We start from the raw sequence: 19,286 nt of genomic DNA on the forward strand, positions 1-19,286 counted from the left end.
GAGCCTGGAACATAATACATGCTAAGCAAGTGCTTACATAATGAATACATGGAAGATGGAGTTGAGGAAATGGCCATTTATTAAGCTCTGTTTCCAGGCAGCCCAGGGGTGGTCTGCTTCTCTCCCTTCCTTGAAGAAGCTCATTGCTTTTCTTGCCTCCTTGCACAGCAGTGCCGCTCTATTCTCACCAGTCGAGTGCTGGTAAATGGCTTTTGTTGTTGTTTTAATAACAGCTTTAATGAGATATAACTCACACGCCACACAATTCTTCACCCTTTTAAAGTGTACAGGTCAGTGGTTTCAGTATATTCACAGATCTGTGCAACCATCACCACACTCAGTTTCAGAACATTTTGTTTACTCCTGCAAAAACCTTACACCCATTAGTGGTTCCCCCCCGCCCCCAACGTTCCTACATCTTCCCTTGCCCTCACCCCTTGGTAACCACTAATCTATGGATTTGCCTATTTTGGACACTTCATATAAATGAAATCATACAGTATATGGTCGTTTGTAAGTGGCTTCTTTCTCTTTGTACAAGGTTTTCAAGCTTCATTCAAGTTGTAGCATATTTTAGTACTTCATTTGTTACATATACATTTTTTCCACTGTATGGGTACACCACATTTTATTTATCCATTCATCAGTTGGTGGGCAATTGAACTGTTTCCTCTGAATTCTAGCAGGCATTTAACAACTAGCAATCGGGGGCGGTGGGGGGTGGGGGAAGTCCTGATTCATAGCATTTGTTGATTTCATGGTGTAAATACTCCCATCATGGCTGATTGCAAGCTACATGATGTCACTGAACATGAAGTTGGAGAGATGCTAAAACAAGCTCTTGTGAGCCCCTGCAAGCCAGCTCCAGTGTACTACCCTGATCATCTTTACTGATAACTCCCTCAAGTTACCAGAGACGTGGCCATACACTATTACTGTGTGGGTGTGTGTGCTCAGTCACTTCAGTCATGTCTGACTCTTTGTGACCCTATGGACTGTAGCCAGGCTCCTCTGTCCATGGATTCTCCAGGCAACAATACTGACCTGGGGATGGAATTGCATCTCCTGCGGCTCCTGCATTGCAGGCCTGGGAGACCCCATTATTATCTTAGGAATATAATAGTGATAATAATAAAAGTAATACAACAGGGTACTTTATTGAGCATTTTATTTGTATCAGGAACTGTGTTAAGAACTTTACCACTTTTAATTCTTGAACACAACTCATCCCCTTAGCAGTCTGCAGCTCCCAACTACCAATATTCTATGCTTGCTTCACTGTCTCCTAACTGATCTCTCTGCTGTTTCATAAATGCTCCCAACACATTACATCTCACAACTTCCACACCCTTCCTCTTCCTGGTACACTCTTTTCCACAGATATTAGTGTAGCTCATTTCCTCATTTCTACCAGATCTCTACTCAGGTAGAGACCTTTTCACCACCTCATCGCTTTATTTAATACTTTGCCAAGTTTTGTTTTTCTTCATTGCACCTATCACTGAAATTCTGATTTTGTATACAGTTGATGGGGGCAGGAGGAGAAGGGGATGACAGAGGATGAGATGGCTGGATGGCATCACTGACTCGATGGACATGAGTTTGGGTGAACTCCAGGAGTTGGTGATGGACAGGGAGGCCTGGTGTGCTGCAGTTCATGGGGTCGCAAAGAGTCGGACACGACTGAGCGACTGAACTGAACTGAACTGACCCTTGAACAAAGTAGGGGTTAGGGGTGCTGACCCCTGTGCAGTTGAAAATCTACCTATAACTTATAGGTATCTACCTATAACTTATAGGTATGTCTGTATCAGTGTTTCTGCACTCATGGATTCGACCAACCCCAGACTGGGTAGTACTGTAGTATTTACTGCTGGAAAATAATCGTGTATTAGTGCACCTGCAGTTCAAACCCCTGTTGTTCAAGGGTCAACTGTATGTATTTCATTTGTTGACTGGCTGCCTCCCCAGCATAATGTAAGCTCCATGAAGGCAGGGTCTTTGTCCACAGTTGCATTCCCAGTGCCAAGGCCATGCCCTTAATCACAGCACTAAGCTGGGATATTTGGAATTTTTTAACAAGTGCCTCTCTTCTCCCTTTCTGCTCCTCCCATGGCTGTCAGAGGAATGTTTAGAGATCATTCTGCGCCAGCCCCTGCATCTCTGTTACCAGCAGAGCTAGGATTCCCCTGACACAGGTGGGAGACAACCCACTGATGTGGCTGAGACTGTGCCTCACTCTGGAGCCAACCTAAGTAGATCTGCACCCTGGCTCTGGCACCACCTCACTGTGTGTACTGGGTACATTACTCAACTTCGCAGAGTTTCCCATCTTTAGAACAAGATAATAAGAGTCCCCACATCATAAATTTGTTGTGAAGATTAACATGTTAGTTTAAAGTGATCAACATAGCAAGTGTGGTTTTCGCTGTGAGGACATCATCTGGAGTAAGCTTTATTTACTGTGGAGGTCACCTGCGTGTCCCGCCACGTGGAAGCCCCATAAAAATGTCACTACCTGTTTCCTCTGCAGCTGGTTGCTGGCATTCTGTAAGAGCTTGTCTAGATTGTCCTGCTGTCCCAGGGGACTGGATGGTTCTCCATCTGCTCTTGTTTCTCACAAGAGGAGACCCTTGGGCTTCAAGAAGGGGTCGTCAGGCTGGGTCTCTTTGCCAGGAAATTACCCAAGCTTAGCAAGTAGGTTGGAAAAGGCCCAAGGGGAACCTGGTGTCATTCTTAACCTAACTAGCAGAGACTAGCCAGATCTGGAGAATCCATCGGGCTGGGGAAAGAAAAGCCTCCTACAGAGAAGAAACCTTTACCCACAGCCCTTGGATACTGAAACTAAAGGGAGCCTTGCCTTCCTTGCCAAACTGAGTGGAGAAAGAAGGAGATGGCAAGTCGTTCAGGAAAAGAAGAGTAGGCACCCTGTATGCAGGACTGACTTGGAAGGAAGCCCCGAGGCCCTTGAGTCTACTGTATGCTCAGGCTAGGCAGGGTTCCAAATCCAAGGAACTGTGTTTTACAGCCTCCTTCCGTGTACCACCCTCCTGTACCCAACCCCGGGTCCATGAATTTGGTTAAAGTCATGAATTGCTCAGACGGGGAACTTCATTTAGTAATTTCCATAAATCCAGTTCCGTACTTATTTACTGAACACCCACAAGGAGCTGGGCAGTATTAGTGGGCAGTCCCAGGAATCCTAGGAGCCAAGAATCCACAGTCACATCCCAGAAAAATAATCCCCCTGTCTCTGAGCATCCTCATTTCCTCGGAGTCAGCGTCTGGGTCTGATCCCTGCAAAACATAAACACTTCCTAGTACTTGGGCTCCCACTGGGCTCCCGCGGGGCCTCCGTGAAACGCTGGAGGATTGAGGGACGGGGAAGAGGGAGCGCTGGGGCGGTAAGGAAGGAAGGAGAGGGACAGAACGAGGTGCGTCTCCCCTCTAATCTTGTCCCAATCAAGACTCTGCGGGTCGTGTTCCCGGGCGCCGATTCCGCCGGCCAGACTCTTCCAGGAACCGCCTGGCATCCTGGCCGGGGACTCTGGCGGGGCTGGAGCTCGCGTCTCCCTCCTCCCACCCTTCTCCTCCCCGGGGGACCCGCGCCTCACTCAGGGGCGTGTCCTGCCCTACCTCGCGTCCACAGTGGTCCACTCATCCGGTACAGGCAGCCGCGGCGGCGGCGGCAGGCGGAGCGAGAGCCGCGGTCGCTCGGGTTTTCAGCGCGAGCCGTAGCCGCGGCAGCAGCGCCGTGAGGACACCTGTGCGGCGCACAAGTAGCAGGAACGGGGTGTGGGGTTCCTGCCAGCCGCCGTCTGAGCCCGAAGGAAGGGGCGCCTCCCAGCCCCTTGGGATTCCACTGGTCGGCAGAAGCTCGGGGCCGGGATCCTGGTGGGGTAGCCATGGGCAGGACCAGCTAGAGGCCGGAGCAGAGACTCGTTTGGTCCCAGTGTAGAGAGGCAGAGGGAAAGCTGAGTCTGGGACCATGACGGCCTCCCGCCTGGACTTTGGGGAGGTGGAAACTTTCCTGGACAGGCACCCAGAGTTGTTGGAAGATTACCTGATGCGGAAGGGGAAGCAGGAGATGGTGGAGAAGTGGATGCAGAGGCACGGGCAGGGTCAAGGGGCGGTAGGCCCGAGGTCCACCCCGGCCGCCAGCACGAGCGGTGGCGGAGGCAGCGGCAGCCCTGGACCCGACGGCTCTGCCAGCAGCCAGCCCACCCCGGGCGGTGGGGAGTGTAGGGGGGGCCCCATGGGTCCCAGCTGGGCCAGTGGCAGCCGGGGCGATGGGAGCCTGCAGCGAAGAGCTTCTCAGAAAGAGCTGAGGAAGAGTTTTGCCCGCTCCAAGGCCATCCATGTGAACAGGACCTACGACGAACAAGTGACCTCCCGGGCCCAGGAGCCCCTGAGCAGTGTGCGGCGGAGGGCGCTTCTCCGGAAGGCCAGCTCCCTGCCCCCAACCACCGCCCACATTCTCAGCGCCCTGCTGGAATCGCGGGTGAATCTGCCTCAGTACCCCCCTACGGCCATGGACTACAAGTGCCACCTCAAAAAGCATAACGAGCGACAGTTCTTCCTGGAACTGGTCAAAGATATCTCCAATGACCTTGACCTCACCAGTCTGAGCTACAAGATCCTCATCTTCGTCTGCCTCATGGTGGACGCAGACCGCTGCTCTCTCTTCCTGGTGGAAGGGGCGGCTGCTGGCAAGAAAAGCCTGGTCTCCAAATTCTTTGATGTGCATGCAGGAACCCCACTGCTGCCCTGCAGCAGCACAGAAAACTCAAACGAGGTGCAGGTCCCTTGGGGCAAAGGTATCATTGGTTATGTCGGGGAGCATGGAGAGACGGTCAACATTCCTGATGCCTACCAGGTAGGACTTTGCATTGTCCCCTTCCAGAGCCCCATTGGTCTGGGAGCCAAGCCTTCTGTTACCTTTGGCATCCACAAGCACATTAACTTAGATTCTTTACTGTATGAATTTTGCTATTTAAATTCCGAGTTTAGATTAGTTTGAATATTACTATACCTTCTTTGATAGAATGGTCTTTTACTAACACTCAGTGGCTTGTGGAAAATTCATATAACACATAGGGATACATTTTTGTATCCAGTAATACCTCATGTTTCATTGTCAAGATACCTTGTCTTTAAGAATATCAGTGTATGATTTTAGAATGCATTTTTTTTAGGTGCTGGAAAAAGATGTCTACTCCAGAATTCCAGTGTTAGTCTGAAGAAAATGGGTATATTGGTGTCTCTGATGTCATTTGGGGACCATAATGCATTTCATTCTCATTCCAGATTGGGAGGGGATCAAAGTGCCTAGCTATTTCCTTAGCCCCTTCTCTTACATGAGTTCCAAGGTAAGGAAGATGAAGAAAAGAGGAGGAAAGTCAAGGGAAGAATGGGCCCCTGATCCATTCATGCCCTTTTTTTTTTTTTTTTTTTAGCATCTATTTTAACTGCTTCTGTTGTGGAGTTGAGAGAAGTTGGACAAATTGAAGAGTTATTTAGGTTTGAATCCAGCATTATCTGCAGTGGGCTCTTGACCGAGCAAGTAGGTTTTTAGTTTGTGAAGCAAATGAAAAATAGATAATTTTCTAGCAATTCCAAAGGCAATGAGCACGGTGAATGTGCTGGATTCAGGTAGAGAAGGAAGCCCATCATGCTGTTGTCTGGTGTTTCTAAGCCTTTCATTTTCACAGTGATTTGAACTTGCTATTAGATCATGGTTCTGAAAGTCAGTCCATGCTAATTTCTTCAGTATCACTTCCCTGAACATAATGAAACCAGATGCCACTTTCTAGGAGACTTCTTTGGGTTGATAATAATGGACAGTTCTATTCCTTGGTCATGAAAGTTTTGTTGTCATTTGATGAGCACTTCTAGTTGTCTAATAAAGCTGCAGGTTTTTCTTGAGTTTGATGCTGTTGCTCAGAGTAGCAAAAATGGTGGGAAGGACCCTAAAAGTAAAATTTTTTCTGTTTCATCTGAAAGTTGGTAATATTAGATAGAAAATTGAGGAGCTTATCTTGAAACCAAGTTTCTTGTTTTTATGGGATGTCTATCAATATCATGTTTTAATGTCAAGGAATGCCTATCACAATACCATTTTTGTTAACTTGTTTACTGATTATATTCATTATTCATTATGTCTTTCTTAAAGACTTTGATCAGTTTAGGACAAACAAGCAATGGGTGATCTTTAATAGGTATCTATTTCTCTATAACCCTAGAAAACCATGGGAAGAAATAAAAACATTTAATAATTGAAATGTTGAAGATTCTGTAAAAAGTTGAACAGTCACAAACTTTTCTTTCTCATTATTTCTACATCCTTATTGTGTGCTTGGGTGGAAAAAAAATCCCTTCCTGGTAGGATGATGCTTGTTATAGCCTGGAATTGCAGTCTTTTCTCTCTATTGCTTTTACTTTCTTGTTATTCCCCAATTGATTTTCTCCCATTTCTGTAGCTTTTATTTTTTACTCCCTTCTGCTAGCTCCTAACTTGTATTTAATACTGTTCATATATACTGTCTTCTCTTCAATAGCATAATTCTCAGCTTCCTCAGCAGTTAACTTGTCTTCCTGCTGCCTAGTATTTTGCTAGAGGTGTTATCACAGGCATAGAAAATCAGGCTTTCAGAAGCTGATGTTTCTTCTGGGCCCTATTCTTATTCTGAAGACAGAGGGTAAAGCAGAGTTGCCTTTTAATGTTGGAAACTGACATTGAGAATGAAGAGTTCTTTTTACCTTCCCTGGGTAGTAATGATGGCTGTAAAGACTGGGTTGGTGGGAGAACTGGCCAAAGACAGGAAGGGAAAGAGTTATAGAATTATAGGGTTTGAGATCTTGATCCACTCCTTGCTTAGGAAATTTCTCTTGTCTTTCTCCATTGGTTTCTTTCAAAATATATATTTTTGACCTGGTGTGTTTTTCTTCATTTTTATTTCACTACTTTTCTTTGATAAAATTATTATTTTTTTCTTTATTATGGTACACTAGTCACCACTAGTGTGACTCTGGGAGAATTTTGTGATTTCTGAGTCTCAATTTACTCATGTGAAATGGGAATAATAACACCTCTGTAGTAAAGATCCAGAGAAGGCAATGGCACCCCACTCCAGTACTCTTGCCTGGAAAATCCCATGGATGGGGGAGCCTGGTAGGCTGCAGTCCATGGGGTCACTACGAGTCGGACACGACTGAGCGACTTCACTTTCACTTTTCACTTTCATGCATTGGAGAAGGAAATGGCAACCCACTCCAGTGTTCTTGCCTGGAGAATCCCAGGGATGGGGGAGCCTGGTGGGCTGCTGTCTATGGGGTCGCACACAGTGGAACACGACTGAAGTGACTTAGCAGTAGCAGCAGTAAAGATCATTGTTTTGAAAATAAAGCGAGATGCTGCATTAAAGCCCCCCCAACAGTACCTGGCACATTTCAGTTATTCGGGAAATGGTAACAGTTTATGATGACAACAATGATATCTGGTTTACTAGTGTTCTTCTTTTTCCTCTTTCTCTCATTTTTAATTGTTTTTCTTCTTATCTGGGGCTGAGATATGAACTCAGCACATATTGACCAGCCTTATCTTTCCCTAAGTCATACTCCACCCTTAAATTAAATATTTTGGAACTAACTTTTCATTCAAGGAATATGGAAATGTCTACTCTTTCACCCCCTGCTTAAGATTACTCTAAATGTGATTGAAAAATCTTGACCATATCTTATCCTATCAAAAGTTCTACATTTTGTTCCTTTTAGAGCTCATGCAATTTAAAGCTTTTTATAGTGTTGTATTAATATTGCATCCTTCCCAAGTTATAGTATTTTCACTTATCCTTTCCATTTCCTATTATAGATTTCTCTTAATGAAAACTGAAAACCTTCCAAATGCATGTTCTCTTATCAAAATATTGTCATAATTCTGATCATATATGTAAACATCTTGAAGTTCCTATGTGGAAATATAACTATCCTCTCTGATTTTTTGTTAACTCTATTTTTAAGACATTTCTTGCTTAGGTTCAACTAGTGTGCTTTTTTTTCTTCAGGAGATGAACTTATCACATGGGGTTTGAAAATTTAATTATTTAATAAAAGTGATGATCCCCTTAGAGGTTCAGAATGTGGGTGAGAGAAAGGCACTGAAAATGCTTATGAAATTATGATAATAAGCACGGCACCCTGAAGTCAAGAGTAGACTAATGAGGTACTAAAGTTGAGTAAAAGTTTTGAAAGCAAAAATACTCCTTAGTTGATTTCATTATTTTTCATTACTTTCCTCAATTAGTCCTAAAAACAGACTTGAAATTAGGAGACAAAGAATTGCAAATGAAAAAAAAAATTCCTTTTACATATTCAGTGTAGCTCACAGTGACTGCAAGCTACCTTTTCCTCTGTCAGCTATAAGTTATTAAACAACCCACTTTAATATAGTAATGAAAAATTGCCCTCCAGAGGTTGAAAATAAGAGCACTCAAATAACAGGTGTTCTCTTTGAAGTAATTCTAAGCACTCAGAGTATAGCACTTTAAACATTAATAAAAAGTGTGAGATGATATTTTAGTTAGTGTTGGTAGTGATGCTACAGGTGTTTGATAGGCTTTGGGTTTGAAAAACAGTCAGGATGTTTTGTTAGATGAGCTGAGAGGAGTAAAGGGGATGACGCAGAAGGGTTACAGGTGTGCCAGGCTTTCAGAAAACCTGATCTGTTTACACAACAGATGCATTTATTCATCAGTTCCAACAAACATACACTGAGTGCCTATTATACCTAAGTCCAAGCCAGGGGGCCTGTGAGTGTACAGAAGCAAATACTTGCTTTTTTGCTTTCCAGGTACTTCCAAGTACAAGGTTGTGAATTATTCATGAACAAGTAATGCCAAGCGGCACTAAATAAATGACACAAACCGAATGGCATTAGTCACAGAGGAGAATGGAGTCACACTGTGACTTGGCTCATTATAGAAGACTTCATGGAGGAGGTGTCATTCAAACTGGGACAAGGGTTAGATTTCACTGTTGGAGATAGTTGTGGAGTAGGGAAAGGCATCCAGGCACAGCAAAGCGACCTCAGCACACGCACAGCAACGGGCAACCCAAAATATGTATAGAGGAGAGTGTGTGCTTTAATTTGGCCAAAGTATTGCACATGCTATAGGATGAGTATGCAAAAGCAGGGTGACGGCAAAGGAAAGAATCTTGAGTACCTGACTAAAGAATTTGGGCTTCCCTAACAATAAGCCATGGGGCTTCCCAGACGGCTCAGTGGTAATGAATCCCCCTATTAAGCAGGAGACATAGGTTTGATCCCTGAAGAAGGAAATGGCAACCCACCCCAATATTCTTGGAAGACTGGAGAAGGAAAGACCCCCCTCAACTCCCCAACCAGAGAAGAAAATGGCAACCCACTCCAGAAGTCTTGTCTGGGAAGTCCCATGGACGGAGGAGGCCGGTGGGCTATAGTCCATGGGGTCACAAAAGAGTTGGACATGACTTAGTGACTAAACAAAGACAACAGTAAGCCACAGGAAGCGTTTGAGACCTTTTTAGCATGGTCAGAATGGTGTTTTGTGTAACCTGGTGGCAGTGGCTGAATGGATTGAATAAGGAGAGGCTCAAAACTGTGAAAATAATTTGGAATCTATTATGATGGCATGGTGGAGCCAGATGAACTACTGCACTAAAGCACGAAAAGTAGGAATAGACAGCAGAATTATGTGGGGATGTCCTGCAGGTGTGAATTTGGGCAAGGAGAGAGGGAAGTCAGTGATGACTCAGATTCTACACCTGGGAAATATGGAGACGGGTAATGCTGTCATTAAAAATAGAAAGAGAGGCTTGAATGAGTAGAGATTTTAAGTGGAGCCAGCTACATAACTTGTGGAGCTTGGTACAAAATTATTAAGCAGGAGCCTGGCTGGATGTGGAGAAGGCAATATTGCCTTCCCAAGGGTCTGCTGCCCCAACCCCCAGCACATGTGTGACCCTCAAGTGGTTTCAACTTTCATGCTGAGAAATTCTCAGTACCTGGCCTGTGAGCGAGAGGCCCTTTTGAGTTGCCCGCTGAATGCGCCGTAGAGCTGCCAGCTCTGGGTGGGGATGACCACCGCCTTGTTCCTCTTCATGATGGAGTGGGGCATGCACCTGACCCTTGGCCCATCCCACCCAGACCCCAGCCAGGAGCAGAGGGCAATGGCCAATCAGTTGGGCCTCACCTCCAACTGCTTGTGGCTTCTGGTCTCAGGGCAGGGCTGACCAGGTGTATACTGGGCGGGGTTTGGGGTACCAGGCAGTAGGAATCAGTGGCCAAGAACCAATCCTAGGCAGGCAGTGGGGTGGGAGACTGACTGTGAGCTCTGGACTCATACACCCTTGTCCTAGTGGACTTCATTTACAAAGCATGACTTCAAAGATGAAATTATTGAGAATTTCACACAGCCACAGCATTAAACCTCAAGCAGGGAGCCCCCATGCAATTGCACCGGTTACATGCTTAAGAGGCCAGCCCTGATTCTGAGTCACACTGAGTCTTAGGTGGAAGAGTTCAATTTTATTCCAGTCTAGTGTTTACTGCTTTTGTATGGCCTCAGCTCCATCCTAATTAAATTCTGTGCTGTTTTAAATGCCCAAATAGTGCTTTTCTATTTCTGTGTTTTTCATCCTTTCTGCCAGGATGCCTCTTTCCCTATCTTTGTTCATTCAGGTCTTGCTTTGCCTTCTCATGATGTAAGAAAGGAGAGCTGATTGCTTCTCCTTGAAGAGACAAAAAACCAAACAAAAAATTATGCAGAAAGTTATATTTAAGAATGCATTGTACTATACTGCTATTATTAACACATATAAAATAATAATAAAGTGATATATAATAACTCCTTTTCACAGAATTTCATTGTTCACTTTATTTTAGAATAATCTTCATTGAAATAAATACATTTAAAAGTGTTTGGTTTCAGAAGGGATCAACTTCATGTGTATAGAATATTCAATGGTAAATATGCTTCATTTCCTGATAAGCCAGTGCGGACCAACATGGGTCTACAGCCCTGTGATTGAGTTGCTGAGATTTGCTCAAAAGGCAGATGTTCATCTCACCCCACACTAGAATTACAAAGGAATTTCATGAAATCTTGTCTCAGCTTTCTACATGGTGTTTTAAAAATTCCCTCAAGCCGATAACCATGTTCACTAGCCCAGAACGAGAATTGATTTTGTGTTTGAAGCAGGAAACATTTGCTATTTCAGCTGCTCTTCCTGACAGACACACGATCATGATAAACACAGTGACAAATAGCATTTGCTGCTTTGAACATGAGGAGAGATTACAGAAAAGTACAGTTCCTACAGAATCATGGAGAGGTAATTTAAGGTTAACTGAATTTTTTTTTTTCCCAGCCCATAAGCTAAATGTTTACTAATCTGACCAATTTATTTTGGTTCCTAAGGTTGGGGTCACCTGTTTATTTACAAGCTGGCTTAATTTGGAAGTCAGCGTTTCATGTTTAATATAGTGTTGAGGAGTCATATGAAGCTTTCCACTGAAAAAAGCTTTGAGTTGTTTCATAGGAAAGTCAACAAGATATTTGAGTCCATTACTTGCTACTTTAGTCACTTATTTTAAGGGTGGTTTGCATTTAACCACATTCTTTTGGAAAGAGGAATTTGAATCATAAAAGAAGTAGTTTACTCATAAATAGTGGGTTGGATTTCTAATATTTTGGGAGAAACTTTGGTTTCCAATCATTCATAGGCATTCAGGCTAAATTTATTTGTTTATTTATTTATTTTTAGGATTAAAATAGTAAAGAAATTTTCCTGGTGTAAAAAGGTGTTTATTTTCTATAACTCCAAGAGTTGTTTCAATGACTGAATAGTGTTTCACACATTAATGATAAATTCTGTTTCCTTTCCTAAAATATAGCTTTAGGCTGTTGCAAATTTAGTTGAAGAGATCATTTCCACCTGAGTGAAAAAAAAAAATGAGGAACCTTTGAGATGTCTTTTTAGGGTATCAATTTTTAAAAAACGTAAACGTGATAGAAGGGAAACGGAAGTTCTGCTGTTGATTAAGAAGAACTCTGTTTATGGAGCGCTAACTAAGGGCCTGGCATTAGCTATTGAACAGGCATTGCCTCTTTTAATCCTCTCAACAATCCCCAGAGGTAGCTATTACCACCCGATTTTATAGAAGAAGAAACTAAAGCTTGGAGAGGTTAAGAAATTTGCTGAAAGTCACTCAGCTGTTAAGTGAGGGAGCTGGGATTCAAGGTGAGGTCTTGGGACTGTAAAACCTTCATGCCCAGGCACTCTTAGTGTAGTCTCTGCTGACCATTGACTGTTGTGTGTATATTTCGGTCTGTCCCTTTGCCTTTTCTTTTTCTCCACCCATTTAAACATTTAAATTCTCTCATCCTTGAAAGCCCATCTTCACGAAACTCTTTCTGATCCCTGGCCCATCCCACCTGAACTGGATATAGTCTCTTCTTGCTTTGAACTTCTGTAATGCTTTAAATCATGCTGGGCTTGAGGAAGCACAAGCTGGAATCAAGATTGCCAGGAGAAATATCAATAACCTCAGATATGCAGATGATACCACCCTTATGGCAGAAAGTAAAGAAGAACTAAAGAGCCTCTTGATGAAAGTGAAAGAGGAGAGTGAAAACGTTGGCTTAAAGCTCAACATTCAGAAAACTAAGATCATGGCATCCAGTCCCATCAGTTCAGTTCAGTTCAGTCACTCAGTTGTGTCTGACTCTTTGCAACCCCATGAACCGCAGCACACCAGGCCTCCCTGTCCATCACCAACTCCCAGAGTCCACCCAAACCCATGTCCATTGAGCCGGTGACGCCATCATCCAACCATCTCATCCTCTGTTGTTCCCTTCTCCTCTTGCCCTTAATCTTTCCCAGCATCAGGGTCTTTTCAAATGAGTCAGCTCTTTGCATCAGGTGCCAAAATATTGGAGTTTCAGCTTCAACAACAGACCTTCCATTGAACACCCAGGACTGACCTCCTTTAGGATGGACTGGTTGGATCTCCTTGAAGTCCAAGGGACTCTCAAGAGTCTTCTCCAGCACCACAGTTCAAAAGCATCAATTCTTTGATGCTTAGCTTTTTTTATAGTCCAACTCTCACATCCATACATGAACACTGGAAAAACCATAGCCTTGACTAGACGGACCTTTGTTGGCAAAGTAATGTCTCTGCTTTTTAATATGCTATCTAGGTTGGTCATAACTTTCCTTCCAAGGAGTAAGTGTCTTTTAATTTCATGGCTGCAGTCACCATCTACAGTGATTTTGGAGTCCAGAAAAATAAAGTCAGCCACTGATTCCACTGTTTCCCCATCTATTTCCCATGAAGTGATGGAACCAGATGCCATGATCTTAGTTTTCTGAATGTTGAGCTTTAAGCCAACTTTTTCACTCTCCTCTTTCACGTTCATCAAGAGGCTCTTTAGTTCTTCTTCACTTTCTGCCATAAGGGTGCTATCATCTGCATATCTGAGGTTGTTGATATTTCTCCTGGCAATCTTGATTCCAGCTTGTGCTTCTTCCAGCCCAACGTTTCTCATGATGTACTCTGCATATAAGTTAAATAAGCAGGGTGACAATATACAGCCTTGATGTACTCCTTTTCTTATTTGGAACCAGTCTGTTTTCCATGTCCAGTTCTAACTGTTGCTTCCTGACCTGCATACAAGTTTCTCAAGAGGTCAGGGTCTGGTATTCCCATCTCTTTCAGAATTTTCCACAGTTTATTGTGATCCATACAGTCAAAGGCTATGGCATAGTTAATAAAGCAGAAATAGATGTTTTTCTGGAGCTCTCTTGCTTTTTCCATGATCCAGTGGATGTTGGCAATTTGTTCTCTGGTTCCTCTGCCTTTTCTAAATCCAGCTTGAACATCTGGAAGTTCACAGTTCACATATTGCTAAAGCCTGGCTTGGAGAATTTTAAGCATCACTTTACTAGCGTGTGAGATGAGTGCAATTGTGCGGTAGTTTGAGCATTCTTTGGCATTGCCTTTCTTTGGGATTGGAATGAAAACTGACCTTTTCCAGTCCTGTGGCCACTGCTGAGTTTTCCAAATTTGCTGGCATATTGAGTGCAGCACTTTCACAGCATCATCTTTCAGGATTTGAAATAGCTCAACTAGAATTCCATCACTTCCTCTAGCTTTGTTTGCAGTGATGCTTCCTAAGGCCCACTTGACTTCACATTCCAGAACGTCTGGCTCTAGGTGAATGATTACACCACCATGATTATCTGGGTCGTGAAGATCTTTTTTGTACAGTTCTTCTGTGTATTCTTGCCACCTCTTCTTAATATCTTCTGCTTCTGTTAGGTCCCTACTATCTATCCTTTATTGTGCCCATCTTTGCATGAAATGTTCCCTTGATATCTCTAATTTTCTTGAAGAGGTCTCCAGTCTTTCCCATTCTATTGTTTTTCTCTATTTCTTTGCACTGATCACTGAGGAAGGCTTTCTTATCTCTCCTTACTATTCTTTGGTCCCATCACTTCATGGCAAATAGATGGGGAACAGTGGAAACAGTGGCTGACTTTTTTGGGGGGGGGCTCCAAAATCACTGCAGATGGTGATTGCAGCCATGAAATTAAAAGATGTTTACTCCTCCGAAGGAAAGTTAGGACCAACGTAGACAGCACATTAAAAAGACAGAGACATTACTTTGCCAACAAAGATCCATCTAGTCAAGGCTATGGTTTTTCCAGTAGTCATGTATGGATGTGAGAGTTGGACTGTGAAGAAAGCTGAGTGCAGAAGAATTGATGCTTTTGAAGTGTGGTGTTGGAGAAGACTCTTGAGAGTCCCTTGGACTTCAAGGAGATCCAACCAGTCCATCCTAAAGGAGGTCAGTCCTGGGTGTTCATTGGAAGGTCTGTTGTTGAAGCTGAAACTCCAATATTTTGGCACCTGATGCAAAGAGCTGACTCATTTGAAAAGACCCTGATGCTGGGAAAGATTAAGGGCAAGAGGAGAAGGGAACGACAGAGGATGAGATGGTTGGATGATGGCGTCACCGGCTCAATGGACATGCGTTTGGGTGGACCCTGGGAGTTGGTGAACAGGGAGGCCTGGCATGCTGCGGTTTATGGGGTCGCAAAGAGTCGGACACAATTAAGTGACTGAACTGAACTGAATGCTTTAAATATGCTTCTTTCTGAGTACATAAGTGACTACTTGACTGCGAACTAAATATCATGACTTTTTTCATTCACTGTAGTGTAGAGCCTAACACAAGGTTTTCTATTCAATTGAATAATTATCACTGACACCTCCTTATATGGTTAGTTCAACCACCTCTAAGCAGAAATTTTAGCCTATTCAGCCAATATAACTAATATTATTCAGTGAATGTGGACAGTTAAACCAGGAAATTCATTTCCTGAGCACATCTTTTAATTGTTTGTACCTTATTTTATAGATAAAAAAAATAGGAGCTTATAAAGCCTAGGTAACTGGTGAGTTATCTGAACTGCTTTTCTGCATTAATTGATTTTTATGTTCATTGCTGGAACCAGCCCCCATCTTCTCATCCCCTCCACTGTTTGTTTGTTTTCCTTTTACTTCATTTCATGTGGAGACCGTATTATAGAGAAAGTGGACTGCCGCTGACCAAATGATAACAACAAGCAACAGCCTACTGCCAGCTTCTTCAAAACAAAAACAGGCTGAGGCATGACTGTTCCAGCTAATTGAACTTTCTACTTTTCTATGATTACCTCATTCATAAGAAATGAGGATGACAGAGGCTGAGATGGTTGGATGACATCACTGACTCAATGGACATGAGTTTGAGCAAGCTCTGGGTGATGGTGATGGACAGGGAAGCCTGGTGTGCTGCAGTCCATGGGGTCTCAAAGAGTCGGATATGACTGATCTGAACTGACTGACCTCATTCATATAGTATAACTTATTGAAGATAAAACACCCCTTCCAGGATTAGATCTTGAAAACATTAGGACTTTTTCTTTGAAAATATTTTCAGATATGGAGGATTATATTGACCAACCTTATACTTACTTATAATGTGCTTATGGAGCTCTTTATTATATTGATCAACCTTTCAGGGTTTATTGATTGCATATCTTATGTTTCATATACTCAAAAGGTCTCAAAAAAAGTCTAACTTCTGAGATGATTGCATTTTACATCCTACTCTTCCCAAGATGTAGTTATTAGATGTCCACTGGGCATGTCCAAGTGGAAGCCATCTCTTTCCCTTCTGTTCCTTCCAGTTATGTCACCAGTAAATTTAGCTGTTTGCTACACCTCCTCCTCAGCCCTCCTGGTATTTAAGGGTAAACAGTACAGCTACACTTGCTTTGTAGAAATGAGCTGCTACTCCTAGATCTGAAGAGGACGGTACAACTACCAGAGTCCTGTGGGAGTTACAGAGCTCTCTCTGTGCTTTCCCACAGGGCTGGGAGAGGAGCTCAGCCACTGGCAAACCATGACCTGGACCAGAGGGGCCAGAGGAGCATCACCTTCTCACACCCTCTCTGGCCTGCCATTGCCACTCATTGGTTGAACCCAGGCTTGGTTGAGACAAAGGGAGCCCTGGTACAGTGGGTCATAGGAGTCAGCCTCCTGGCACAGGACAGGGCAGTGGAAGGTGGCAAGTGCATCTGGAGAACCAAATGGGGACTATCCAGAGTCACCAAGGATATTAGTTTATTCACCAGGGATGTAAATGTGTAGGGAGGCCAAGTCAGGTAGGAATAGCCCTCATTGAACGCTGAGTTTCATGAGCCTAGAGCACAGAGATTGAAATCCGTTGAAAACAGTGTGGAAATGCTCTCTTTGGTGCTCTTATTCTCTCCAAGCAGTTCTGGTTACTCCTGATGTCCTATTTCCCAGAAGAAATCCTATAGGAGGCAACCTGGGCCAAAGACACTCTCAGGGAAGAGATGACATTGGTCTAGTTTATGGAAGCTCTTCCCTGCAATGCCTGATTAATCCCATTTGTTTGAGAATTGAATTCTTAGATCACTGATGGCTTTGTTAAACTGTAAGCCACATCAGAGTGTAAGAGAACATGTTCTAGACTTGGCGACAGGAATCTTGGATTCTATTTTCAATTCTGCCCTAGTTTTTTCAGTTATAACATAAAGATAAAATATTCAGATATGTCTACCCCATATGGTATTTTGTGATATAATCATTTGATTCTAATGAGATAGTAATTGGAAAGCATATTCAAAAGGGTAAAGTAAGAAATGTAAGGCTTTATTAATATTTTTAACTGCAAAGTCTAGCAACATTTGTTCACAGGGCCTCACTCTGCTAAGGACCTTGCACATAAAAGAACTTGGACTTAAAACATGGTAGTACCTGTATCTGCTGTATTTTCTTTCTTTTTTCATTTCTAATTTGCTCCCATCATCTTATTTGTAATTAAAAAACTTTAAAACTTTATTTTTTAATTGGAGGAAAATTGCTTTACAGTGTTGTTTTGATTTGTGCTGTACAACAATGTAAATCAGCCACAATTATACATATATCACCTCCTTATTGACCCTCCCTCCCTTCCCTCATCCTACCTTTCTGGGTCATCACGGACTACCGGGCTGGGCTCCCTATGTTATATAGCAACTTCTCACCAGCTATCTGTTTTACACATAGTAGTATGTATGTTGGAGAAGGCAATGGCAACCCACTCCAGTGTTCTTGCCTGGACAATCCCAGGGATGGGGGAGCCTGGTAGGAGGCCGTCTATGGGGTCGCACAGAGTCGGACTCGACTGAAGCGACTTGGCGGCAGCAGCAGCAGCAGCAGCAGTATGTATGTCAATGCTACTTTCTCCATTCATCTCACTCTGTCCTTCCCCGACTGTGTCTGCAAGTCCATTCTCTATTTCTGTATCTCCATTCCTTCCCTGCAAATAGATTCATCAATACCACTTTTCTAGATTTTATATATATATATATATGTTAATATACTATCTTTCTTTTGTCTTTCTGACTTACGTCAGTCTGTATAACAGGCTCTAGTTTCATCTACCTCATTAGAACTGACCCAAATGCATTCTTTTTTATAGATAAATAATACTCCATTGTATATATGTACCACAACTTTATCCATTCATCTGTTGGTGGATATCTAGGCTTTTTTTCTTTCTGTATTATTGGTATTCTTGGCATTTGGGACATTAATCCTGGAGAGACTGCCCCTCCGAGGGTTAGCTAATACCTGGTCATAGCAAATGACTTCCCTTTCAGTGCACTTTTGATATGTAAAGCAACCAATCCAGAGCCCACCTCCCCAGATATCTCTTTTACAAACTCTCACCAATAATCTATTAAACCAATAACCCCCCACCCTAAGTCACTGCAGGATCAAGTCTTGGACAACTGGGAACCACCTTAGGGACCACCCCTATAGTCCAGAGCCTGTTGACTTACTCAAATCATCCCCTAAACCTGCCTTGCCCACTCCTTCCAGAGAGAACATCAATAAAGATGCTAGACTATGCCCTACCCTCTCTCCTTCTGCTCTGGACTGACTCTGGTCCATCCTCATGTGGCCCTGCCTGTCTCCTAGTTCTAGGGATCTGGGAGTATAACCCTCTTCATTCATGACAGTTGTTTTGGTATCTGCATGTCTTACCATACCTGATTAAGGTGAATCCTGGGCACATTTTAACACACATAGTGCCTGATGCCTTATACACAGGTAATGATTACTTTAAAATATATAGCAATCAAATGCTTTAAATGAATATTAGACTGTCAAGATTTACTGACCATAGTACATATTCTATATTGAACAACCATAAAAATTTGTGTTAAATTTTTTTTCACAATTGATTAGTATGTTTATTTTTCTACTTTTGCCTATACCAAAGTTATCCACTGGATTTCTAGGCAATAAATTCTCATGTGAAATCTCCAGATTGATCATTTGTAGCTTTATTCTAAAAGTCCTAGGGATTTGACAATATTTGAATCCACTGTACATATGTGCATGCTACTCTGACTCTTTGTGACCCCGTGAACTGTAGCCTACCAGGCTCCTCTGTCCATGGGATTCTCCAGGCAAGAATACTGGAGTGGGTTGCCATGCCCTCCACCAGAGGATCTTCCCAACACAGGGGTCAAACCTGCATCTCTTAATGCCACCTGGGAAACCCCTACTTGTGAATTAAATAAACCCTAGCACCTGACATTAAAGGGTAGATGAACATTAAATCTCACTTCTTGTAATCAAGCTAGGTAGAATCTATGACGTAATTTTAAATGTGTTGACT

The 19,286-nt window shown here is 43.1% G+C and overlaps 1 protein-coding gene across 1 annotated transcript in view; it reads left to right on the plus strand.

Annotated features, from left to right (window-relative positions):
* The first annotated feature begins 3,716 nt into the window (after positions 1 to 3,716).
* PDE11A (phosphodiesterase 11A) overlaps positions 3,717 to 19,286 on the plus strand; it is a 425,081-nt gene continuing 409,511 nt past the window's right edge. The window contains exon 1 of the mRNA XM_070798928.1: positions 3,717 to 4,876. Within this exon, the coding sequence (XP_070655029.1) occupies positions 3,989 to 4,876 (888 nt within the window). The 5' untranslated portion in view covers positions 3,717 to 3,988. The remainder of the gene's footprint in view (positions 4,877 to 19,286) is intronic.

The sequence above is a fragment of the Bos indicus genome, chromosome 2 (assembly GCF_029378745.1).
Source record: "Bos indicus isolate NIAB-ARS_2022 breed Sahiwal x Tharparkar chromosome 2, NIAB-ARS_B.indTharparkar_mat_pri_1.0, whole genome shotgun sequence".
Lineage (NCBI taxonomy): Eukaryota > Metazoa > Chordata > Mammalia > Artiodactyla > Bovidae > Bos > Bos indicus.